Below are 23,873 nucleotides of genomic sequence, written 5' to 3'. Positions count from 1 at the left end.
AGATGGCATGAGCGTTCGATTTTTGTGGAAGCCTCTTTTTAAAAATAAATCCTTGGAGACGATCGAAGGCATCAGAACGCGAACAAATGAGATTTCATTTGGACAAGACGGTTTGAGAAAGGACAGGAGGCGAGGAGGCTCTGCTATCGGAGGGATGGTTAACGAATACATATTGGATTGTTGTTGACATAAATGTACCGGGACATGTTGACAGAATGTTTGTGAATGTGATCTCTTTTGTCACACATCTGAAGGTAGTTAACCTACTCTGAATAGTGTAATTGGACTCGGTTTCAACGGTCACTTCGGATAATAGGGATGATTCGTGAAAGGAATTGTTGTCCTAATTTGCTATAAATTGCCGTCATTAAGTTGCCTACAAGTTGGGTACTTGAAGAAGATCGGACATTTATGCATTTTGGTCTATAGATCTGGGAAGAATCAAACGCCAAGCCATGTCTCGTCTGCTGGTGTTGGTGAACTGTGCAGTCCAGTTGCTCTTCACCAGCGACATGTTTGTGGTCACAGCAAGTAAGTTAATATTGAATATTATTTTGTCATGGGTTTCTTATGTTTCTATAACGAGTTAGCTGTTTCTGCCAATCCTTTCTCACTCACTGTGCCAAAACAGAATATCCAACTGGACATGTGGACATTGTATGCGCTTTCGCCAACGATAGGTTGGTGGATAAATGCTGAGGGGACATCTATAATATTTAAATCACCATTTATTTTGATGAATTTTAATTATTCAGACGCATTTAACATGTCGACTTGATCGTTCACCTCAACTTTTACAAGTAACCTTCACTTGGTTATTTTGCAAATCTGTTTCTAATTAGCCAGTGATTATAACACATTACTACTGAATTACTCACGCATAATTAACACCATAGCATCTCTTAATAGCCAGCCATTACATAAGACTATTCAGTGAAAACCAACCTGCTGTCAACCCTAATCCACGATAATAGCTCCTTGACCTCCTTATCTAGACTGTCCATAATTATTAACCATAGTTATTAACCATAATTATTAACCATAGATATTAATCAGAGTTATTAACCATAGATATTAACATAGTCATTAACCATAGTCATTAACCATAGATATTAACCATAGTTATTAACCATAGTCATTAACCATAGATATTAACCATAGATATTAACCATAGATATTAACCATAGTTATTAACCATAGTCATTAACCATAAATATTAACCATAGTTATTAACCATAGTTATTAACCATAATTATTAACCATAGATATTAATTAGAGTTATTAACCATAGATATTAACCACAGTTGTTATTTATTTATTTATTTCACCTTTATTTAACCAGGTAGGCCAGTTGAGAACAAGTTCTCATTTACAACTGCGACCTGGCCAAGATAAAGCAAAGCAGTGCGACACAAACAACAACACATAGTTACACATGGAGTAGAACAAACATACAGTCAATAATACAGTAGAAAAAAATAAGTCTATATACAGCATGTGCAAATGAGGTAAGATAAGGGATGTAAAGGCAATAAATAGGCCATGGTGGCGAAGTAATTACAATATAGCAATTAAACACTGGAATGGTAGATGTGCAGAAGATGAATGTGCAAGTAGAGATACTGGGGTGCAAAGGAGCAAGATAAATAAATAAATACAGTGTGGGGATGAGGTACTTGGATGGACTATTTAGAGATGGGCTGTGTACAGGTACAGTGATCTGTGAGCTGCTCTGACAGCTGGTTCTTGAAGTTAGTGAGGGAGATATGAGTCTCCAGCTTCAGTGATTTTTGCAGTTCGTTCCAGTCATTGGCAGCAGAGAACTGGAAGGAAAGGCGGCCAAAGGAGGAATTGGCTTTGGGGGTGACCAGTACCTGCTGGAGCGCGTGCTGCGGGTGGGTGCTGCTATGGTGATCAGTGAACTGAGATAAGGCGGGGCTTTACCTAACAGAGACTTATAGATGACCTGGAGCCAGTGGGTTTGGCAACGAATATGAAGCGAGGGCCAGCCAACGAGAGCATACAAGTCTCAATGGTGGGTAGTGTATGGGGCTTTGGTGACAAAACGGATGGCACTGTGATAGACTGCATCCAATTTGCTGAGTAGCGTGTTGGAGGCTATTTTGTAAATGACATCGCCGAAGTCGAGGATCGGTAGGATAGTCAGTATTACGAGGGTATGTTTGACAGCATGAGTGAAGGATGCTTTGTTGTGAAATAGGAAGCCAATTCTAGATTTCATTTTGGATTGGAGATGCTTAATGTGGGTCTGGAAGGAGAGTTTACAGTCTAACCAGACACCTAGGTATTTTGTAGTTGTCCACATATTCTAGGTCAGAACCGTAGTAGTGATGCTGGACGGGCGGGCAGGTGCGGGCAGCGATCAGTTGAAGAGCATGCATTTAGTTTTACTTGCATTTAAGAGCAGTTGGAGGCCACGGAAGGAGAGTTGTATGGCATTGAAGCACGTCTGGAGGTTAGTTAACACAGTGTCCAAAGAAGGGCCAGAAGTATACAGAATGGTGTCGTCTGCGTAGAGGTGGATCAGAGAATCACCAGCAGCAAGAGCGAAATCATTGATGTATACAGAGAAGAGAGTCGGCCCGAGAATTGAACCCTGTGGCACCCCCATAGAGACTGCCAGAGGTCCGGACAAAAAGCCCTCCAATTTGACACACTGAACTCTATCGGAGAAGTAGTTGGTGAACCAGGCGAGGCAGTCATTTGAGAAACCAAGGCTGTTGAGTCTGCCGATAAGAATGTGGTGATTGACAGAGTCGAAAGCCTTGGCCAGGTCGATAAATATGGTGGGATTCTAAATAGTCGGTGATTTGTTTGTTAACTTGGCTTTCGAAGACCTTAGAAAGGCAGGGTAGGATAGATATAGGTCTGTAGCAGTTTGGGTCTAGAGTGTCTCCCCCTTTGAAGAGGTGGATGACCGCGGAAGCTTTCCAATCTTTAGGGATCTCAGACGATATGAAAGAGAGGTTGAACAGGCAAGTAATAGGGGTTGCAACAATTTTGGAAGATAATTTTAGAAAGAGAGGGTCCATATTGTCTTACCCGGCTAATTTGTAGGGGTCCAGATTTTGCAGATCTTTCAGAACATCAGCTATCTGGTTTTGGGTGAAGGAGAAATGGGGGAGACTTGGGCAAGTTGCTGTGGGAGTGCAGGGCAGTTGACCGGGGTAGGGGTAGCCAGGTGGAAAGCATGGCCAGCCGTAGAAAAATGCTTATTGAAATTCTCAATTATTGTGGATTTATCGGTGATGACAGTGTTTCCTAGCCTCAGTGAGTGCAGTGGGCAGCTGGGAGGAGGTGCTCTTATTCTCCATGGACTTTACAGTGTCCCAAAACTTTTTTGAGTTTGTTCTACAGGATGCAAATTTCTGTTTGAAAAAGCTAACCTTTGCTTTCCAAACTGCTTGTGTATATTGGTTCCTGACCTCCCTGAAAAGTTGCTTATTGCAGGGGGATATTCGATGCTAATGCAGAACGCCACAGGATGTTTTTGTGCTGGTCAAGGGCAGACAGGTCTGGAGTGAACCAAGAGCTATATCTGTTACTAGTTCTACATTTTTGAATGGGGCATGCTTATTTAAGATGGTGAGGAAGGCACTTTTAAAGAATAACCAGGCATCCTCTGACGTAAGGAGGTCAATATCCTTCTAGGATACCCGGCCAGGTCGATTAGAAAGGCCTGCTCGCTGAAGTGTTTTAGGAACCGCGGATGCAGGCAATGAGGCAGTGATCGCTGAGATCTTGGTTGAAAATAGCAGAGGTGTATTTAGAGGGCAAGTTGGTTAGGATGATATCTATGAGGGTGCCCGTGTTTACGGATTTGGGGTTGTAGCTGGTAGGTTCATTGATAATTTGTGTGAGATTGAGGGCATCTAGCTTAGATTGTAGGATGGCCGGGGTGTTAAGCATGTCCCAGTTTATTAACCATAGTTATTAACCATAGATAATAAGCATAGATATTAACCATAGTCATTAACCATAGTTATTAACCATATATATTAACCATAGATATTAACAACAGATATTAACCATAGTCATTAACCATAGTCATTAACGATATCAAATGTATTAATAAAGCCGTTTTTACATCAGCCGATGTCACAAAGTGCTGTACAGCAACACAGCCTAAAACCCCAAACAGCAAGCAATGCAGAACAGTTGAAACTGGAGCAGCAGCACGGCCAGGTGGACTGGGGACAGCAAGGAGTCATCAGGCCAGGTAGTCCTGAGGCATGGTCCTAGGTCTCAGGTCCTCCGAGAGAGAAAGAAAGAGAGAGAGAGAGAATTAGAGGGAGCATACTTAAATTCACACAGGACACCGGATAAGACAGGAGAAATACTCCAGATATAACATCCCCCCGACACATAAACTATTGCAGCATAAATACTGGAGGCTGAGACAGGAGGGGTCGGAAGACACTGTGGCCCTGTCCGACAATACCCCCGGACAGGGCCAAACAGGCAGGATATAACCCCACCCACTTTGCCAAAGCACAGCCCCCACACCACTAGAGGGATATCTTCAACCACCAACTTACCATCCTGAGACAAGGCCGAGTATAGCCCACGAAGATCTCCCCCACGGCACGAACCTGAGGGGGGCGCCAACCCGGACAGGAAGATCACGTCAGTGACTCAACCCACTCAAGTGACGCACCCCTCCTAGGGACGGCATGGAAGAGCACCAGTAAGCCAGTGACTCAGCCCCTGTAATAGGGTTAGAGGCAGAGAATCCCAGTGGAGAGAGGGGCACCGGCCAGGCAGAGACAGCAAATCGTCGCTCCAGTGCCTTGCCATTCACCTTCACACCCCTGGGCCAGACTACACTCAATCATAGGACCTACTGAAGAGATGAGTCTTCAATAAATACTTAAAGGTCGAGACCGAGTCTGCGTCTCTCACATGGATAGGCAGACCATTCCATAAAAATGGAGCTCTATAGGAGAAAGCCCTGCCTCCAGCTGTTTGCTTAGAAATTCTAGGGACAGTAAGGAGCCATGTGTCTTAGTTATTAACCATAGTCATTAACAATAGTTATTAACCGTAGATATTAACCATAGTTATCAACCATAGACATACAGTATAATTGCATGTGTGCCCTTTGCTAAATGTGGATGACATTGTTTCTTGTATTCCCATGCATTCACTCATGATACAGTTGATTCAAATCACTGGATATATACAGCAAAGGCTTCTTTGAAGACAGTGGAAACTTGGACATCTACTGTATGATCAATGATTTACCATAGTGTATCCATCCATTAACTCACAGTGCTACATACAGCAAGCTACATGTCTGTCGACATGTCTGTAGACAATAGTCGCGGCGACATCTTGAACATTCTATTGTCGCGGCGACATCTTGAACATTCTATTGTCGTGGCGACATCTTGAACATTCTATTGTCGCGGCGACATCTTGAACATTCTATTGTCGCGGCGACATCTTGAACATTCTATTGTCGCGGCGACATCTTGAACATTCTATTGTCGCGGCGACATCTTGAACATTCTATTGTCGCGGCGGCATCTTGAACATTCTATTGTCGCGGCGACATCTTGAACATTCTATTGTCGCGGCGACATCTTGAACATTCTATTGTCGCGGCGACATCTTGAACATTCTATTGTCGTGGCGACATCTTGAACATTCTATTGTCGCGGCGACATCTTGAACATTCTATTGTCGCGGCGACATCTTGAACATTCTATTTTTGTGGCGACATCTTGAACATTCTATTGTCGTGGCGACATCTTGAACATTCTATTGTCGTGGCGACATCTTGAACATTCTATTGTCGCGGCGACATCTTGAACATTCTATTGTCGTGGCGACATCTTGAACATTCTATTGTCGTGGCGACATCTTGAACATTCTATTGTCGCGGCGACATCTTGAACATTCTATTGTCGCGGCGACATCTTGAACATTCTATTGTCGCGGCGACATCTTGAACATTCTATTGTCGCGGCGACATCTTGAACATTCTATTGTCGCGGCGACATCTTGAACATTCTATTGTCGCGGCGACATCTTGAACATTCTATTGTCGTCCGACATCAAACTTGTCGTTTTCGTTAAGAAAAAGTATAAACACAAAACGACAGCCTCTGCATGACATCACCATCCCGGTGTTCCACATTCACTATTTTAACACCGATAAACCCATCCATCTCAAAATGAATTCAATAAATGTCAACCAGGCAACTAAAAACAATGTTTTAAACAATGTTTCGGTTAGTTGCTACCTAGTGATCTAGAGGCTATCCAGTTCAAATAATTAATGACAGAGTATAAATGACAACATCTGAAATGCTACTTTTTGTTCATTATTTCAGGAAAATAAATGTAAAAGCAGCATCATTATTTACAAGGTAATAGTGAGCTTTACAGAAAATAGCTTATGGTCACACCGTGAATAAATAAAAGTAGGTCATTCTATCTGAGAATTTTTAAAAGTCCTGCATCATCTTGTCACAGGAGGATTTGGTCTGGTTGCTGTGGCAATCCGGTAACCACGACATCGGACGTTACGTAGGTCAACTTTTTTTCATGTTTGTGTGACAAGGAAACTTTTTTGACCAGTGACAATTGTCGCGATATAATTGTCTACAGACATGACGCTAGACCAAGTATAAACTGGCTATTAGGCTACTGTATATAGTAGATAAGATGAATTTATGTTGTAGCTCAGAACTTTACACTTTAATCAGGGTTTCTCACAATCCGTTCTCTAATCTCTCTCTGAATTCACAGAACGCTACAATTCTCTACGTTTGAAGTGGGATTGAAAACGCGAGGCTTCCATGGGCCGCACTGTCCCGCCCTGACCATAGATTGCTTTGTATGTTTCTATGTTTTGTTTGGTCAGGGTGTGATGTGGGTGGACATTCTATGTTGTTTTGTCTAGGTTGTCTATTTCTGTGTTTGGCCTAGTATGGTTCTCAATCAGAGGCAGGTGTCAGTCGTTGTCTCTGATTGGGAGCCATATTTAGGCCTGTTTTCCTTTGGGTTTTGTGGGTGGTTATTTTCTGTGTCTGTGTTTTACCATACGGAACTGTCTCAGTCGTTTGTCAGTTTATTGTTTTTGTTCATTGTTCAAGTATTCTTATTAAAATGGATACTTACCACGCTGCGCATTGGTCCTCCTCACCTCATTCCAACGACTAGCGTTACACGCACCTTTGGTTGTGTGCTTTCTGTCCGGTGGGATGTTTAATCTCTGCAGGGAAAAAATACATTCTCCGAGCCATCAGGAACAGGAAAATCATTAGAATAATCATTAGGACTGTCATAAATATGAACGGCTCACTGCAAACAGGCCTGGATGAAGAAATAGCTGTGTCACTAAGGTTAGCCATCCTGAATGCACCGAGACAGTTGGGATTTACAATCTGTCTATATTAATTTGAACATCCAATATAAATTAACAGAGCTAAGTTTTATGGTTCCCCATTAAGTTTTATTGTAACGAAATGACATGACATCATTGAAAAAATGGGGAATTGTGTTGTGAAATATATTTTAGAGGGGACAATCAGGTGGACATGAATGGCCCATATAAACTGTAAAAAATAAATAGTTCTTTCAATTATTTATTATTAAGTAACTAGTGTTACCCGAACAAAAATGCTTTGCTCAAATGTAGCTCCAACTTGACAAAATGTAGATGAAAATTTGGTCAACTTAAAATGATGTGTTTGCTCAACTTGTCTCTTATGTTCATTCAACTAGAAAATATTATTTGGGCATTTTACCTTTAAAAAAAGGCTGTTGACCTAATTACACACACACAGTGCTTTGGACAAACAATGTTTTCAACTTACAAAACGTATTTGACACATTTAAATACATGATTATGTTGTGCATTTTCATTTATACAGTCGTTATTATTCAACATGTCCTCATCTGGGACTTTAACTCACAACCTCTTGGTTCACAGCATTCCAATCTTCCTGTTCGACACCTTGTCTGTTACTTTATAAAAATTATTTGAAAGAGTTTTTTTTTCTTTTTTCGGCCTGCTGCCGATAGCTAACAGGAGTCCCCTGGTGTGTGTGTGGTTGCTGTAGAGATGTAGACAGGAAGGAACAGGACAAGACATGTGGTTACCGTAGAGACGTAGACAGGAAGGAACAGGACAAGACATGTGGTTACTGTAGAGATGTAGACAGGAAGGAAAGGGACAAGACATGTGGTCCACATGGTGTCAAGGTTGTCTCTGAGAGCCAGAGGCTTTGTCACCGACTCACACCGAGATCTGCAATGTCACCATCGTTGCTCGTCCCGCTGTAGAGTCCCTGTGCAGAATGTAAAGCTTACACACACAAACACACACACACACATACATAGACACAAACAAACACACACCCACGCACACACACACATACACAGAAACACACACATACAAACACACACACAGACAGACAGACCAGTTGGGAGTCATCCGCGGTTATAATAGACTACATAACCTTGACCTGATCTTCTCGGTCCACACGGTGAAAAACAAAGAAAAATACATCGGGTTGTTAGTGACACAAACAGTCCTTTACCAGGCTTGAATTATACCAGCAGGCTTGAATTATACCTGCAGGCTTGAATTATACCTGCAGGCTTGAATTATACCACCAGGCTTGAATTATACCACCAAGCTTGAATTATACCAGCAGGCTTGAATTATAACAGCAGTATTGAATTATACCACCAGGCTTGAATTATACCAGCAGGCTTGAATTATACCAGCAGGCCTGAATTATACCAGCAGGCTTGAATTATACCAGCAGGCTTGAATTATACCAGCAGGCTTGAATTATACATGCAGGCCTGAATTATACCACCAGGCTTGAATTATACCAGCAGGCCTGAATTATACCAGCAGGCTTGAATTATACCAGCAGGCTTGAATTATACCAGCAGGCTTGAATTATACAACCAGGCCTGAATTATACCACCAGGCTTGAATTATACCAGCAGGCCTGAATTATACCAGCAGGCTTGAATTATACCAGCAGGCTTGAATTATACCAGCAGGCTTGAAATATACAACCAGGCCTGAATTATACCAGCAGGCTTGAATTATACCTGCAGGCTTGAATTATACCAGCAGGCTTGAATTATACTTGCAGGCTGGAATTATACCAGCAGGCTTGAATTATACCAGCAGGCTGGAATTATACCAGCAGGCTTGAATTATACCAGCAGGCTTGAATTATACATGCAGGCCTGAATTATACCAGCAGGCTTGAATTATACCAGCAGGCCTGAATTATACCAGCAGGCTTGAATTATACCAGCAGGCTTGAATTATACCAGCAGGCTTGAATTATACCAGCAGGCTTGAAATATACAACCAGGCCTGAATTATACCAGCAGGCTTGAATTATACCTGCAGGCTTGAATTATACCAGCAGGCTTGAATTATACTTGCAGGCTGGAATTATACCAGCAGGCTTGAATTATACCAGCAGGCTGGAATTATACCAGCAGGCTTGAATTATACCTTCAGGCTTGAATTATACCAGCAGGCTTGAATTATACCTGCAGGCTTGAATTATACCAGCAGGCTTGAATTATACTTGCAGGCTGGAATTATACCAGCAGGCTTGAATTATACCAGCAGGCTGGAATTATACCAGCAGGCTTGAATTATACCTTCAGGCTTGAATTATACCAGCAGGCTTGAATTATACCAGCAGGCTTGAATTATATCACCAGGCTTGAATTATACCACCAGGCTTGAATTATACCAGCAGGCTTGAATTATACATGCACGCTTGAATTATACCACCAGGCCTGAATTATACCACCAGGCTTGAAATATACCAGCAGGCTTGAATTATACCTGCAGGCTTGAATTATACCAGCAGGCTTGAATTATACCAGCAGGCTTGAATTATACCAGCAGGCTTGAATTATACCAGCAGGCTTGAATTATACCAGCAGGCTTGAATTATTCCACCAGGCCTGAATTATACCAGCAGGCTTGAATTATACCACCAGGCCTGAATTATACCAGCAGGATTGAAATATACCAGCAGGCTTGAATTATACCAGCAGGCTTGAATTATACCTGCAGGCTTGAATTATACCAGCAGGCTTGAATTATACCAGCAGGCTTGAATTATACCAGCAGGCTTGAATTATACCAGCAGGCTTGAATTATACCAGCAGGCTTGAATTATACCACCAGGCCTGAATTATACCACCAGGCCTGAATTATACCAGCAGGATTGAAATATACCAGCAGGCTTGAATTATACCAGCAGGCTTGAATTATACCTGCAGGCTTGAATTATACCTGCAGGCTTGAATTATACCACCAGGCTTGAATTATACCAGCAGGCTTGAATTATACCAGCAGGCTTGAATTATACCAGCAGCCTTGAATTATACCAGCAGGCTTGAATTATACCTGCAGGCTTGAATTATACCACCAGGCCTGAATTATACCAGCAGGGTTGAATTATACCAGCAGGCCTGAATTATACCAGCAGGCTTGAATTATACCAGCAGGCTTGAATTATACCAGCAGGATTGAATTATACCAGCAGGCTTGAATTATACCTGCAGGCTTGAATTATACCAGCAGGCTTGAATTATACCAGCAGGCCTGAATTATACCAGCAGGCTTGAATTATACCAGCAGGCTTGAATTATACCAGCAGGCTTGAATTATACCTGCAGGCTTGAATTATACCTGCAGGCTTGAATTGTACCACCAGTATAAACCTGTGGTTTAACCATTAACATGTGGTTTAATTGCTAACCTGTGGTTTATCCAGTAACCTGTGGTTTATCCAGTAACCTGTTGTTCAACCAGTAACATGTGGTTTATCCAGTAACCTGTGGTTTATCCAGTAACCTGTTGTTTAACCAGTAACATGTGGTTTATCCAGTAACATTTGGTTTATCCAGTAACCTGTGGTTTAACCAGTAACCTGTGGTTTATCCAGTAACCTGTGGTTTATCCAGTAACCTGTGGTTTATCCAGTAACCTGTGGTTTATCCAGTAACCTGTGGTTTATCCAGTAACCTGTGGTTTAACCAGTAACCTGTGGTTTAACCAATAACCTGTGTTTTAACCAGTAACCTGTGGTTTAACCAGTAACCTGTGGTTTAATATTTAACCTGTGGTTTATCCAGTAACATGTGTTTTAACCAGTAACCTGTGGTTTAACCAGTAACCTGTGGTTTAACCAGTAACCTGTGGTTTATCCAGTAACCTGTGGTTTATCCGTTAACCTGTGGTTTAACCAGTAACCTGTGGTTTAACCAGTAACCTGTGGTTTATCCGTTAACCTGTGGTTTAACCAGTAACCTGTGGTTTAACCAGTAACCTGTGGTTTATCCAGTAACCTGTGGTTTAACCAGTAACCTGTGGTTTATCCAGTAACCTGTGGTTTAACTGTTAACCTGTGGTTTAACCACATACTGTATCTCAGTGAGGACAAACCCACCCTGTCTGTCTGTCTGTCTGTCTGTCTGTCTGTCTGTCTGTCTGTCTGTCTGGGTGCCTGTCTGTCTGCCTGTGTGTCTACCTGTCTCTCTACCTGTCTGCTTGTCTGGATGCCTGTCAGCCTGTCTTTCTGCTTGTTTGCCTGACTGTCTGTCTGTCTGTCTGTATGTCTGTGTCCATGTCTGTGTGCCTGTATGTCTGCCTTTCTGTCTGTCGGCCTGTCTGCGTGCCTGCCTGTCGCGTGCCTGTCTGTCTGCGTGCCTGTCTGTCTGTCTGTCTGTCTGTCTGTCTGTCTGTCGGACTGTAGGCAGTGATTACATTAACCTCATACTAGCCCCTGGTCCCATCTGGTCCTAGTGTATTGTCACACTGTCCCTGGTCACCTTCTGATGTGTGTCCCAAATACCACCCTCCCTTATATAGGGCCTTGGTCAAAAGTAGTGCACTATAAAGTGACTAGGGAGTAGGGTGTAATTTCAGACAGACTGTCTCTTATTGGATGAATGAACGTTGTTACACCTGAGGGACATGACAAAGGGAACAGTGTGAGACACTTCCCTGACTCTATCTAGCTGTCCTCCATTTGACCCATCACTAAGCTTGCTTGCTGTAGCCATGGTAGAGACTGCCTGGCTTTTTGTTTAGAAAGGAAGATGAGAATGTTGTGGTGTTGTGGTGTCACCTGCATTGGATTGAGAATGTTGTGGTGTCACCTGCATTGGATTGGGAATGTTGTGGTGTCACCTGCATTGGATTGGGAATGTTGTGGTGTTGTGGTGTCACCTGCATTGGATTGAGAATGTTGTGGTGTCACCTGCATTGGATTGGGAATGTTGTGGTGTTGTGGTGTCACCTGCATTGGATTGGGAATGTTGTGGTGTTGTGGTGTCACCTGCATTGGATTGAGAATGTTGTGGTGTCACCTGCATTGGATTCAGAATGTTGTGGTGTTGTGGTGTCACCTGCATTGGATTGGGAATGTTGTGGTGTTGTGGTGTCACCTGCATTGGATTGAGAATGTTGTGGTGTCACCTGCATTGGATTGGGAATGTTGTGGTGTTGTGGTGTCACCTGCATTGGATTCAGAATGTTGTGGTGTTGTGGTGTCACCTGCATTGGATTGGGAATGTTGTGGTGGTGTGGTGTCACCTGCATTGGATTGAGAATGTTGTGGTGTCACCTGCATTGGATTCAGAATGTTGTGGTGTTGTGGTGTCACCTGCATTGGATTGGGAATGTTGTGGTGTTGTGGTGTCACCTGGATTGGATTGGGAATGTTGTGGTGTTGTGGTGTCACCTGCATTGGATTGAGAATGTTGTGGTGTCACCTGCATTGGATTGAGAATGTTGTGGTGTCACCTGCATTTGATTGAGAATGTTGTGGTGTCACCTGCATTGGATTGGGAATGTTGTGGTGTTGTGGTGTCACCTGCATTGGATTGGGAATGTTGTGGTGTTGTGGTGTCACCTGCATTGGATTGAGAATGTTGTGGTGTCACCTGCATTGGATTCAGAATGTTGTGGTGTTGTGGTGTCACCTGCATTGGATTGGGAATGTTGTGGTGTTGTGGTGTCACCTGCATTGGATTGAGAATGTTGTGGTGTCACCTGCATTGGATTGGGAATGTTGTGGTGTTGTGGTGTCACCTGCATTGGATTCAGAATGTTGTGGTGTTGTGGTGTCACCTGCATTGGATTGGGAATGTTGTGGTGGTGTGGTGTCACCTGCATTGGATTGAGAATGTTGTGGTGTCACCTGCATTGGATTCAGAATGTTGTGGTGTTGTGGTGTCACCTGCATTGGATTGGGAATGTTGTGGTGTTGTGGTGTCACCTGGATTGGATTGGGAATGTTGTGGTGTTGTGGTGTCACCTGCATTGGATTGAGAATGTTGTGGTGTCACCTGCATTGGATTGAGAATGTTGTGGTGTTGTGGTGTCACCTGCATTGGATTGGGAATGTTGTGGTGTTGTGGTGTCACCTGGATTGGATTGGGAATGTTGTGGTGTTGTGGTGTCACCTGCATTGGATTGAGAATGTTGTGGTGTCACCTGCATTGGATTGAGAATGTTGTGGTGTTGTGGTGTCACCTGCATTGGATTGGGAATGTTGTGGTGTTGTGGTGTCACCTGCATTGGATTGGGAATGTTGTGGTGTTGTGGTGTCACCTGCATTGGATTGAGAATGTTGTGGTGTTGTGGTGTCACCTGCATTGGATTGAGAATGCTGTGGAGTTGTGGTGTCACCTGCATTGGATTGAGAATGTTGTGGTGTCACCTGCATTGGATTGAGAATGTTGTGGTGTTGTGGTGTCACCTGCATTGGATTGAGAATGTTGTGGTGTTGTGGTGTCACCTGCATTGGATTGGGAATGTTGTGGTGTTGTGGTGTCACCTGCATTGGATTGGGAATGTTGTGGTGTCACCTGCATTGGATTGAGAATGTTGTGGTGTTGTGGTGTCACCTGCATTGGATTGAGAATGTTGTGGTGTCACCTGCATTGGATTGAGAATGTTGCAGACACTGTCAGGTATCCTCAAGGTGCTTTCCAACCAAAACAACAACCATTATCTAATGTACATACTACGGTAATCACATACTTGCGAACATTAGAAGTTGAAGGTTAAGTTGGCGTAGTTGCTACGCGATTAAAGGCTACATCTTAGCTGTTCCCATTACATAAGCTTACACATTTAGCCCTATGCTAACCTCACCAGGTGCCTGTAAATTATTTATTGTAACAAATTCTGTATCAGCCAATTAAAAATCGTTGACGTAGTTGGACGTGTTCCAACACTTGTTCATTGAAGCGTCCTTAAACAGAAGTTCAAAAGCACATTCTGATAATCAAAGCAACGACATCAGGTGTATTTGACTGACTGGTCAAATTGCTCTCTGTGTTGGGCGACTAGCTCCATTGTTGGAGATTGTGACAAGGGTTTGAATCTTTACTATGGCCATACCATGGGTTATATTACATGGGTTATATTACAATGGGTTATATTACATGGGTTAAATTACATGGGTTGTATTACATGGGTTGTATTACATGGGTTGTATTACCAGGGGTTATATTACAATGGGTTATATTACATGGGTTAAATTAAATTGGTTATATTACATGGGTTATATTACAATGGGTTATATTACATGGGTTAAATTAAATGGGTTATATTACATGGGTTATATTACATGGGTTATATTACATGGGTTATATTACAACGGGTTATATTACATGGGTTATATTACATGGGTTATATTACAATGGGTTATATTACATGGGTTGTATTACATGGATTATATTACAATGGGTTATATTACATGGGTTATATTACATGGGTTATATTACAATGGGTTATATTACATGGGTTATATTACAATGGGTTATATTACATGGGTTATATTACATGGGTTATATTACAATGGGTTATATTACACGGGTGATATTACACGGGTTATATTACATGGGTTATATTACAATGGGTTATACTACATGGGTTATATTACATGTGTTATATTACAATGGGTTATATTACATGGGTTATATTACATGGGTTACATTACATGGGTTAAATTACATGGGTAAAATTACATGGGTTATATTACATGGGTTATATTACATGGGTTATATTACAATGGGTTATATTACAATGGGTTACATTACATGGGTTATATTACATGGGTTATATTACAATGGGTTGTATTACATGAGTTATAGTACATGGGTTATATTACAATGGGTTATATTACAATGGGTTATAATACATGGGTTATATTACATGGGTTATATTACAATGGCTTATATTACATGGGTTATATTACATGGGTTATATTACATGGGTTATATTACATGGGTTATATTACAAGGGTTATATTACAATGGGTTATATTACATGGGTTATATTACATGGGTTATATTACATGGGTTATATTACATGGGTTATATTACAATGGGTTATATTACATGGGTGAAATTACATGGGTTATATTACATGGATTATATTACATGGGTTATATTACATGGGTTTTATTACATGGGTTATATTACAATGGGTATATTACATGGGTTAAATTACATGGGTTATATTACAATGGGTTATATTACATGGGTTATATTACATGGGTTGTATTACATGGGTCATATTACAATGGGTTAAATTACATGGGTTATATTACAATGGCTTTTTTCTGGCCACTCTTCCGTAAAGCCCAGCTCTGTGGTCCTATGGACAGATACTACAATCTCCTCTGTGGAGTTTTGCAGCTCCTTCAGGGTTATCTTTGGTCTCTTTGTTGCCTCTCTGATTAATGCCCTCCTTGCCTGGTCTGTGAGTTTTGGTGGGCAGCCCTCTCTTGGCAGGTTTGTTGTGGTGACATATTCTTTCCATTTTTTTTAATAATTGATCTAAATGGTGCTCCGTGGGATGTTCAAAGTTTCTGATATTTTTTTATAACCCAACCCTGATCTGTACTTCTCCACAACTTTGTCCCTGACCTGTTTGGAGAGCTCCTTGGTCTTCATGGTGCCGCTTGCTTAGTGGTGTTGCAGACTCTGGGTCCCTTCAGAACAGGTGTATATATACTGAGATCATGTGACAGATCATGTGACACTTAGATTGCACACAGGTGGACTTTATTAAACTAATTATGTGACTTCTGAACGTAATTGGTTGCACCAGATCTTATTTAGAGGCTTCATAGCAAAGGGGGTGAATACATATACACGCACCACTTTTCAGGGTTTTTTTTCTAGTATTTTTAGAAATAAATTATTTTTTTCATTTCACTTCGCCAAAATGTGATTTGATTGGTTATATTATTTGACAAGTTTATAAGGAAAGCAGTGATGGTTACATGACAGTTATTTGACAAGTTTGACAAGGAAAGCAATTTTGGAACACGTTAGATTTGGTAATGTAGGATGAACACTTTAGATTTGGTAATGTAGGATGAACACGTTAGATTTGGTAATGTAGGATGAACACGTTAGATTTGGTAATGTAGGAGAACACGTTAGATTTGGTAATGTAGGATGAACACGTTAGATTTGGTAATGTAGGATGAACACGTTAGATTTGGTCATGTAGGAGAACACATTAGATTTGGTAATGTAGGATGAACACGTTAGATTTGGTAATGTAGGATGAACACGTTAGATTTGGTAATGTAGGATGAACACGTTAGATTTGGTAATGTAGGAGAACACGTTAGATTTGGTAATGTAGGATGAACACGTTAGATTTGGTAATGTAGGAGAACACGTTAGATTTGGTAATGTAGGATGAACACGTTAGATTTGGTCATGTAGGATGAACACGTTAGATTTGGTAATGTAGGATGAACATGTTAGATTTGGTAATGTAGGATGAACACGTTAGATTTGATAATGTAGGAGAACATGTTAGATTTGGTAATGTAGGAGAACACATTAGATTTGGTAATGTAGGATGAACACGTTAGATTTGATAATGTAGGATGAACACGTTAGATTTGATAATGTAGGATGAACACGTTAGATTTGGTCATTTATGCGATGATCATGCAATTTTTTCACCCTACCCTTCTGATAGACCAAGCGAAGGGGAACAGAGGTAAACTTCGAATTTAGAGGTTTACATATATCCAAGTTGACCTATTTTAAGAAATGCCATTGGTTTGTGGAGAAAAAGATGAAGATCTTTGATAGGCTGATGCAGAATTTGTTAGCATTGGGGCTAAATGTGTAAGCAGTGTTATTATCCAGACAAAACAACAGCTGGCAAAACTTGGCCTGGGATGTTGTTGGGTGTTAGAATACCGGGGACGTTCCTCCGATATGTCACGTTCTGACCTTTATTTTCCTTTGTTTTGTCTTTAGTTAGTATGGTCAGGGCGTGAGTTGGGGTGGGCAGTTCTATGTTGTCTGTTTCTATGTGGAGTTTTCTAGTTTGGCCTGATATGGTTCTCAATCAGAGGCAGGTGTTTTGCGTTGTCTCTGATTGGGAACCATATTTAGGTAGCCTGTTTTGTATTGTGGGTTGTGGGTTATTGTCTATATCAGTTGCCTGTGTCTGCACTGTTTAGCTTTAGCATCACGTTCGTCGGTTTGTTGTTTTGTTTAGTTTGTCAAGTGTTCTTCGTTTCGTCTTCGTTAAATAAATTCAAGTATGTATTCAAACCACGCTGCGCTTTGGTCCGATCCTTGCTCCTCCTCAGACGAGGAGGATTACGACGTTCGTGACACGTTAATTGAAAGCTGTTGCTCTATTTGGTTCTGCCGAACACCTTATTATAACGCATCTACAGAATAAAGCATGGGTTTATATTTTAGAAATATACAGTATCAAAGCAATGGGGGAGAAAAAAGGCCGAATTACAAGCCGGGGTTCACAGAAGAAGATTTAGAGTAGTTTTAGAGTAGTTTCAAGGTGATGTATTCCGTTAGCCATAGTGAGACAAGTCAAGAGCAGACGTGGATCGTCCCTGGCTGGCCAGCCACTGCCACATAGTGATCCCTATTCATCCATATGGCTGTGCTCCCACTGCCGCATAGTGATCCCTATTCATCCATATGGCTCTGCTCCCACTGCAATATACAGATCCACTATTCCTCTCGATACCAAGCAACTGAAAGAGGACGGCTTCTTACAGACAGACCGGCCAACTGACTTCTTCCTCGACAGACAGAGAAAGATAGACAGGGCATAGACAGGGGCTAGACAGGGGCTAGACAGGGGCTAGACAGGGATAGACAGGGATAGACAGGGGATAGACAGGGGATAGACAGGGGATACACGGGGATAGACAGGGGATAGACAGGGGATAGACAGGGATAGACAGGGATAGACAGGGATAGACAGGGATAGACAGGGGATAGACAGGGGATACACGGGGATAGACGTGGATAGACGTGGATAGACGTGGATAGACGTGGATAGACAGGGAATAGACAGGGAATAGACAGGGCTAGACAGGGGCTAGACAGGGGCTAGACAGAGCTAGACAGGGATAGACAGGGATAGACAGGGGATAGACAGGGGATACACGGGGATAGACAGGGGATAGACAGGGGATAGACAGGGATAGACAGGGATAGACAGGGATAGACAGGGCTAGACAGGGATAGACGTGGATAGACAGGGAATAGACAGGGATAGACAGGGCTAGACGGGGCTAGACGGGGATAGACAGGGGATAGACAGGGGATAGACAGGGGATAGACAGGGGATAGACAGGGGATAGACAGGGGATAGATAGGGATAGACAGGGGATAGACAGGGGATAGACAGGGGATAGACAGGGAATAGACAGGGATAGACGGGGATAGACGGGGATAGACGGGGATAGACGGGGATAGACAGGGGATAGACAGGGGATAGACAGGGATAGACAGGGGATAGACAGGGGATAGACAGGGATAGACAGGGATAGACAGGGGATAGAGAGGGGATAGACAGGGGATAGACAGGGGATAGACAGGGGATAGACAGGGATAGACAGGGGATAGACAGGGATAGACAGGGGATAGACAGGGATAGACAGGGATAGACAGGGGATAGAGAGGGGATAGACAGGGGATACACGGGGATAGACAGGGGATACACGGGGATAGACAGGGATAGACAGGGCTAGACAGGGATAGACAGGGATAGACAGGGATAGACAGGGGATAGACAGGGGATAGTCAGGGGATACACGGGGATAGACAGGGGATAGACGGGGGATAGACAGGGGATAGACAGGGGATAGACAGGGGATAGACAGGGCTAGACAGGGATAGACAGGGGATAGACAGGGGATAGACAGGGAGATACAGGGGATAGACAGGGATAGACAGGGATAGACAGGGGATAGACAGGGATAGACAGGGATAGACAGGGGATACACGGGGATAGACAGGGGATAGACAGGGATAGACAGGGATAGACAGGGGATAGACAGGGATAGACAGGGATAGACAGGGGATAGACAGGGGATAGACAGGGGGTAGACAGGGATAGACAGGGGATAGACAGGGGATAGACAGGGGATAGACAGGGCTAGACAGGGATAGACAGGGATAGACAGGGCTAGACAGGGATAGACAGGGATAGACAGGGGATAGACAGGGGATAGACAGGGTAGACAGGGATAGACAGGGATAGACAGGGGATAGACAGGGGATACACAGAAATAGACAGGGGATAGACAGGGGATAGACAGGGGATAGACAGGGATAGACAGGGGATAGACAGGGATAGACAGGGGATAGACAGGGGATAGACAAGGGATACACAGGGATAGACAGGGGATAGACAGGGATAGACAGGGGATAGACAGGGGATAGACAAGGGATACACAGGGATAGACAGGGGATAGACAGGGATAGACAGGGATAGACAGGGATAGACAGGGGAAAGACAGGGGATACACAGGGATAGACAGGGGATAGACAGGGATAGACAGGGATAGACGGGATACACGGGGATAGACAGGGATAGACAGGGATAGACAGGGGATAGAGAGGGGATAGACAGGGGATAGACAGGGGATAGACAGGGGATAGACAGGGGATAGACAGGGATAGACAGGGGATAGACAGGGATAGACAGGGATAGACAGGGATAGACAGGGATAGACAGGGATAGACAGGGATAGAGAGGGGATAGACAGGGGATACACGGGGATAGACAGGGATAGACAGGGCTAGACAGGGATAGACAGGGATAGACAGGGATAGACAGGGATAGACAGGGGATAGACAGGGGACAGACAGGGGATACACGGGGATACACGGGGATAGACAGGGGATAGACAGGGGGTAGACAGGGATAGACAGGGGATAGACAGGGGATAGACAGGGGATAGACAGGGCTAGACAGGGATAGACAGGGGATAGACAGGGCTAGACAGGGGATAGACAGGGATAGACAGGGGATAGACAGGGGATAGACAGGGCTAGACAGGGATAGACAGGGGATAGACAGGGAATAGACAGGGGATAGACAGGGATAGACCGGGATAGACAGGGGATAGACAGGGGATAGACAGGGGATAGACAGGGGGTAGACAGGGATAGACAGGGGATAGACAGGGGATAGACAGGGGATAGACAGGGCTAGACAGGGATAGACAGGGGACAGACAGGGCTAGACAGGGATAGACAGGGATAGACAGGGATAGACAGGGGATAGACAGGGGATAGACAGGGGATAGACAGGGCTAGACAGGGATAGACAGGGATAGACAGGGGATAGACAGGGGATACACAGAAATAGACAGGGGATAGACAGGGGATAGACAGGGATAGACAGGGGATAGACAGGGATAGACAGGGGATAGACAGGGGATAGACAAGGGATACACAGGGATAGACAGGGATAGACAGGGATAGACAGGGATAGACAGGGATAGACAGGGGAAAGACAGGGGATACACAGGGATAGACAGGGGATAGACAGGGATAGACAGGGATAGACGGGATACACGGGGATAGACAGGGGATAGACAGGGGATAGAAAGGGATAGACAGGGGATACACGGGGATAGACGGGGATAGACGGGGATAGACAGGGATAGACAGGGGATACACGGGGATAGACGGGGATAGACAGGGGATACACGGGGATAGACAGGGATAGACAGGGATAGACAGGGGATAGACAGGGGATAGACAGGGATAGACGTGGATAGACAGTGATAGACGTGGATAGACGGGGATAGACAGGGATAGACAGGGATAGACAGGGATAGACAGGGATAGACAGGGGATAGACAGGGATAGACAGGGATAGACAGGGGATAGACAGGGATAGACAGGGAATAGACAGGGATAGACAGGGATAGACAGGGGATAGACAGGGATAGACAGGGGATAGACAGGGGATAGACAGGGATAGACAGGGATAGACAGGGGATAGACAGGGATAGACAGGGATAGACAGGGATAGACAGGGGATAGACAGGGATAGACAGGGATAGACAGGGATAGACAGGGATAGACAGGGGATAGACAGGGATAGACGTGGATAGACAGGGATAGACAGGGATAGACAGGGGATAGACAGGGATAGACAGGGGATAGAAAGGGATAGACAGGGGATACACGGGGATAGACGGGGATAGACAGGGATTGACAGGGGATACACGGGGATAGACGGGGATAGACAGGGATAGACAGGGGATACACGGGGATAGACAGGGATAGACAGGGATAGACAGGGGATAGACAGGGGATAGACAGGGGATAGACAGGGGATAGACAGGGATAGACGTGGATAGACAGGGAATAGACAGTGATAGACGTGGATAGACGGGGATAGACAGGGATAGACAGGGGATACATGGGGATAGACGGGGATAGACAGGGATAGACAGGGGATACACGGGGATAGACAGGGATAGACAGGGATAGACAGGGGATAGACAGGGGATAGACAGGGGATAGACAGGGATAGACGTGGATAGACAGGGATAGACAGGGATAGACAGGGGATAGACAGGGATAGACAGGGATAGACAGGGGAGAGACAGGGGATAGACAGGGATAGACAGGGATAGACAGGGATAGACAGGGGATAGACAGGGGATAGACAGGGGATAGACGTGGATAGACAGGGAATAGACAGTGATAGACGTGGATAGACGGGGATAGACAGGGATAGACAGGGATAGACAGGGATAGACGGGGATAGACAGGGGATAGACAGGGATAGACAGGGATAGACAGGGGATAGACAGGGATAGACAGGGATAGACAGGGGATACACGAGGATAGACAGGGATAGACAGGGGATAGACAGGGATAGACAGGGGATAGACAGGGGATACACGGGGATAGACAGGGATAGACAGGGGATAGACAGGGGATACACTGGGATAGACAGGGGATAGACAGGAATAGTCAGGGGAAACACGGGGATAGACAGGGATAGACAGGGATAGACAGGGATAGACAGGGGAAAGACAGGGGATACACAGGGATAGACAGGGGATAGACAGGGATAGACAGGGATAGACGGGATACACGGGGATAGACAGGGATAGACAGGGATAGACAGGGATAGACAGGGGATACACGGGGATAGACAGGGGATAGACATGGATAGACAGGGATAGACAGGGATAGACAGGGGATACACGGGGATAGACGGGGATAGACAGGGATAGACAGGGGATAGACAGGGGATAGACAGGGATAGACAGGGGATAGACAGGGGATAGACAAGGGATAGACAGGGATAGACAGGGATAGACAGGGATAGACAGGGATAGACAGGGGATACACAGGGATAGACAGGGATAGACAAGGGATAGACAGGGATAGACAGGGATAGACAGGGATAGATAAGGGATAGACAGGGATAGACAGGGATAGACAGGGATAGACAGGGGATACACGGGGATAGACAGGGATAGACAGGGATAGACAGGGGATACACGGGGATAGACGGGGATAGACAGGGGATAGACAGGGATAGACAGGGGATAGACAGGGGATAGACAGGGGATAGACAGGGATAGACAGGGGATAGACAGGGATAGACAGGGATAGACAGGGGATAGACAGGGGATACACGGGGATAGACAGGGATAGACAGGGATAGACAGGGGATACACAGGGATAGACAGGGATAGACAGGGATAGACAGGGGATAGACAGGGGATAGACAGGGGATACACGGGGATAGACAGGGATAGACAGGGGATACACGGAGATAGACAGGGATAGACAGGGGATACACGGGGATAGACAGGGATAGACATCCATCACCCTGAACTTTATAAACCTGCATGCTGTATATAGTAGTCACGGTGACGGCACGACACTGAAACCTGTAAATATGACTGACAGTGCGTCTATTGTACCTCTTTTGGTTGTGTCCCAAACGTCACCCTTTTATAGTACGCAACAGGACTCATAGGGAATAGGGGGTCATTTGGGACGCACCCTTTTCATTCACTACAGTGAGCAATAGACTCACACAGCATCTGCCTGATAAGGTTATAAAATCATTGCTATATAAATATATATATATCTTATGTCTGATAAATGTTCAAAGTAGATACATAATATGACTGAATCCGATTGGATTATTTTCCACATCTCATGTGCTTCTAATATCGGAGCATTGTTTCTCTGTTTATAATCACATCATGCATAGTCCCTTTAATAACTCTACCTACATGTATATATTACCTCAATTACCTCGACTAACCGGTGTCCTCCGCACATTGACTATTTTCTTATTTTTTTTTCTAGGCATTGTTGGTTAAGGGCTTGTAATTATGCATTTCACTGTAAGATCTACACCTGTTGTATTCGGCGCATGTGACAAATGACATTAGATTTGATTTGATCATTACTTACTGTTCGGTTTGGTTACTGTTATTTGTCAACTCACCAATTGTAAAGTATCTGTCAATGATAATAGCAAC

At 43.9% G+C, this 23,873-nt stretch overlaps 1 protein-coding gene across 1 annotated transcript in view; it reads left to right on the top strand.

Moving 5' to 3' along the window:
- Positions 1–455: 455 nt before the first annotated feature.
- The window catches only part of LOC120024274 (fibronectin type III domain-containing protein 4-like), an 80,523-nt gene continuing 57,105 nt past the window's right edge, over positions 456–23,873 (top strand). Inside the window, exon 1 of the mRNA XM_038968470.1 lies at positions 456–531. Within this exon, the coding sequence (XP_038824398.1) occupies positions 456–531 (76 nt within the window). The remainder of the gene's footprint in view (positions 532–23,873) is intronic.

The sequence above is a fragment of the Salvelinus namaycush genome, chromosome 29 (genome assembly GCF_016432855.1).
Source record: "Salvelinus namaycush isolate Seneca chromosome 29, SaNama_1.0, whole genome shotgun sequence".
Taxonomy (NCBI): Eukaryota; Metazoa; Chordata; class Actinopteri; order Salmoniformes; family Salmonidae; genus Salvelinus; species Salvelinus namaycush.
The sequence above is the reverse complement of the archived record's forward strand: the minus strand, read 5'-3'. Positions and strand labels throughout refer to the sequence as shown.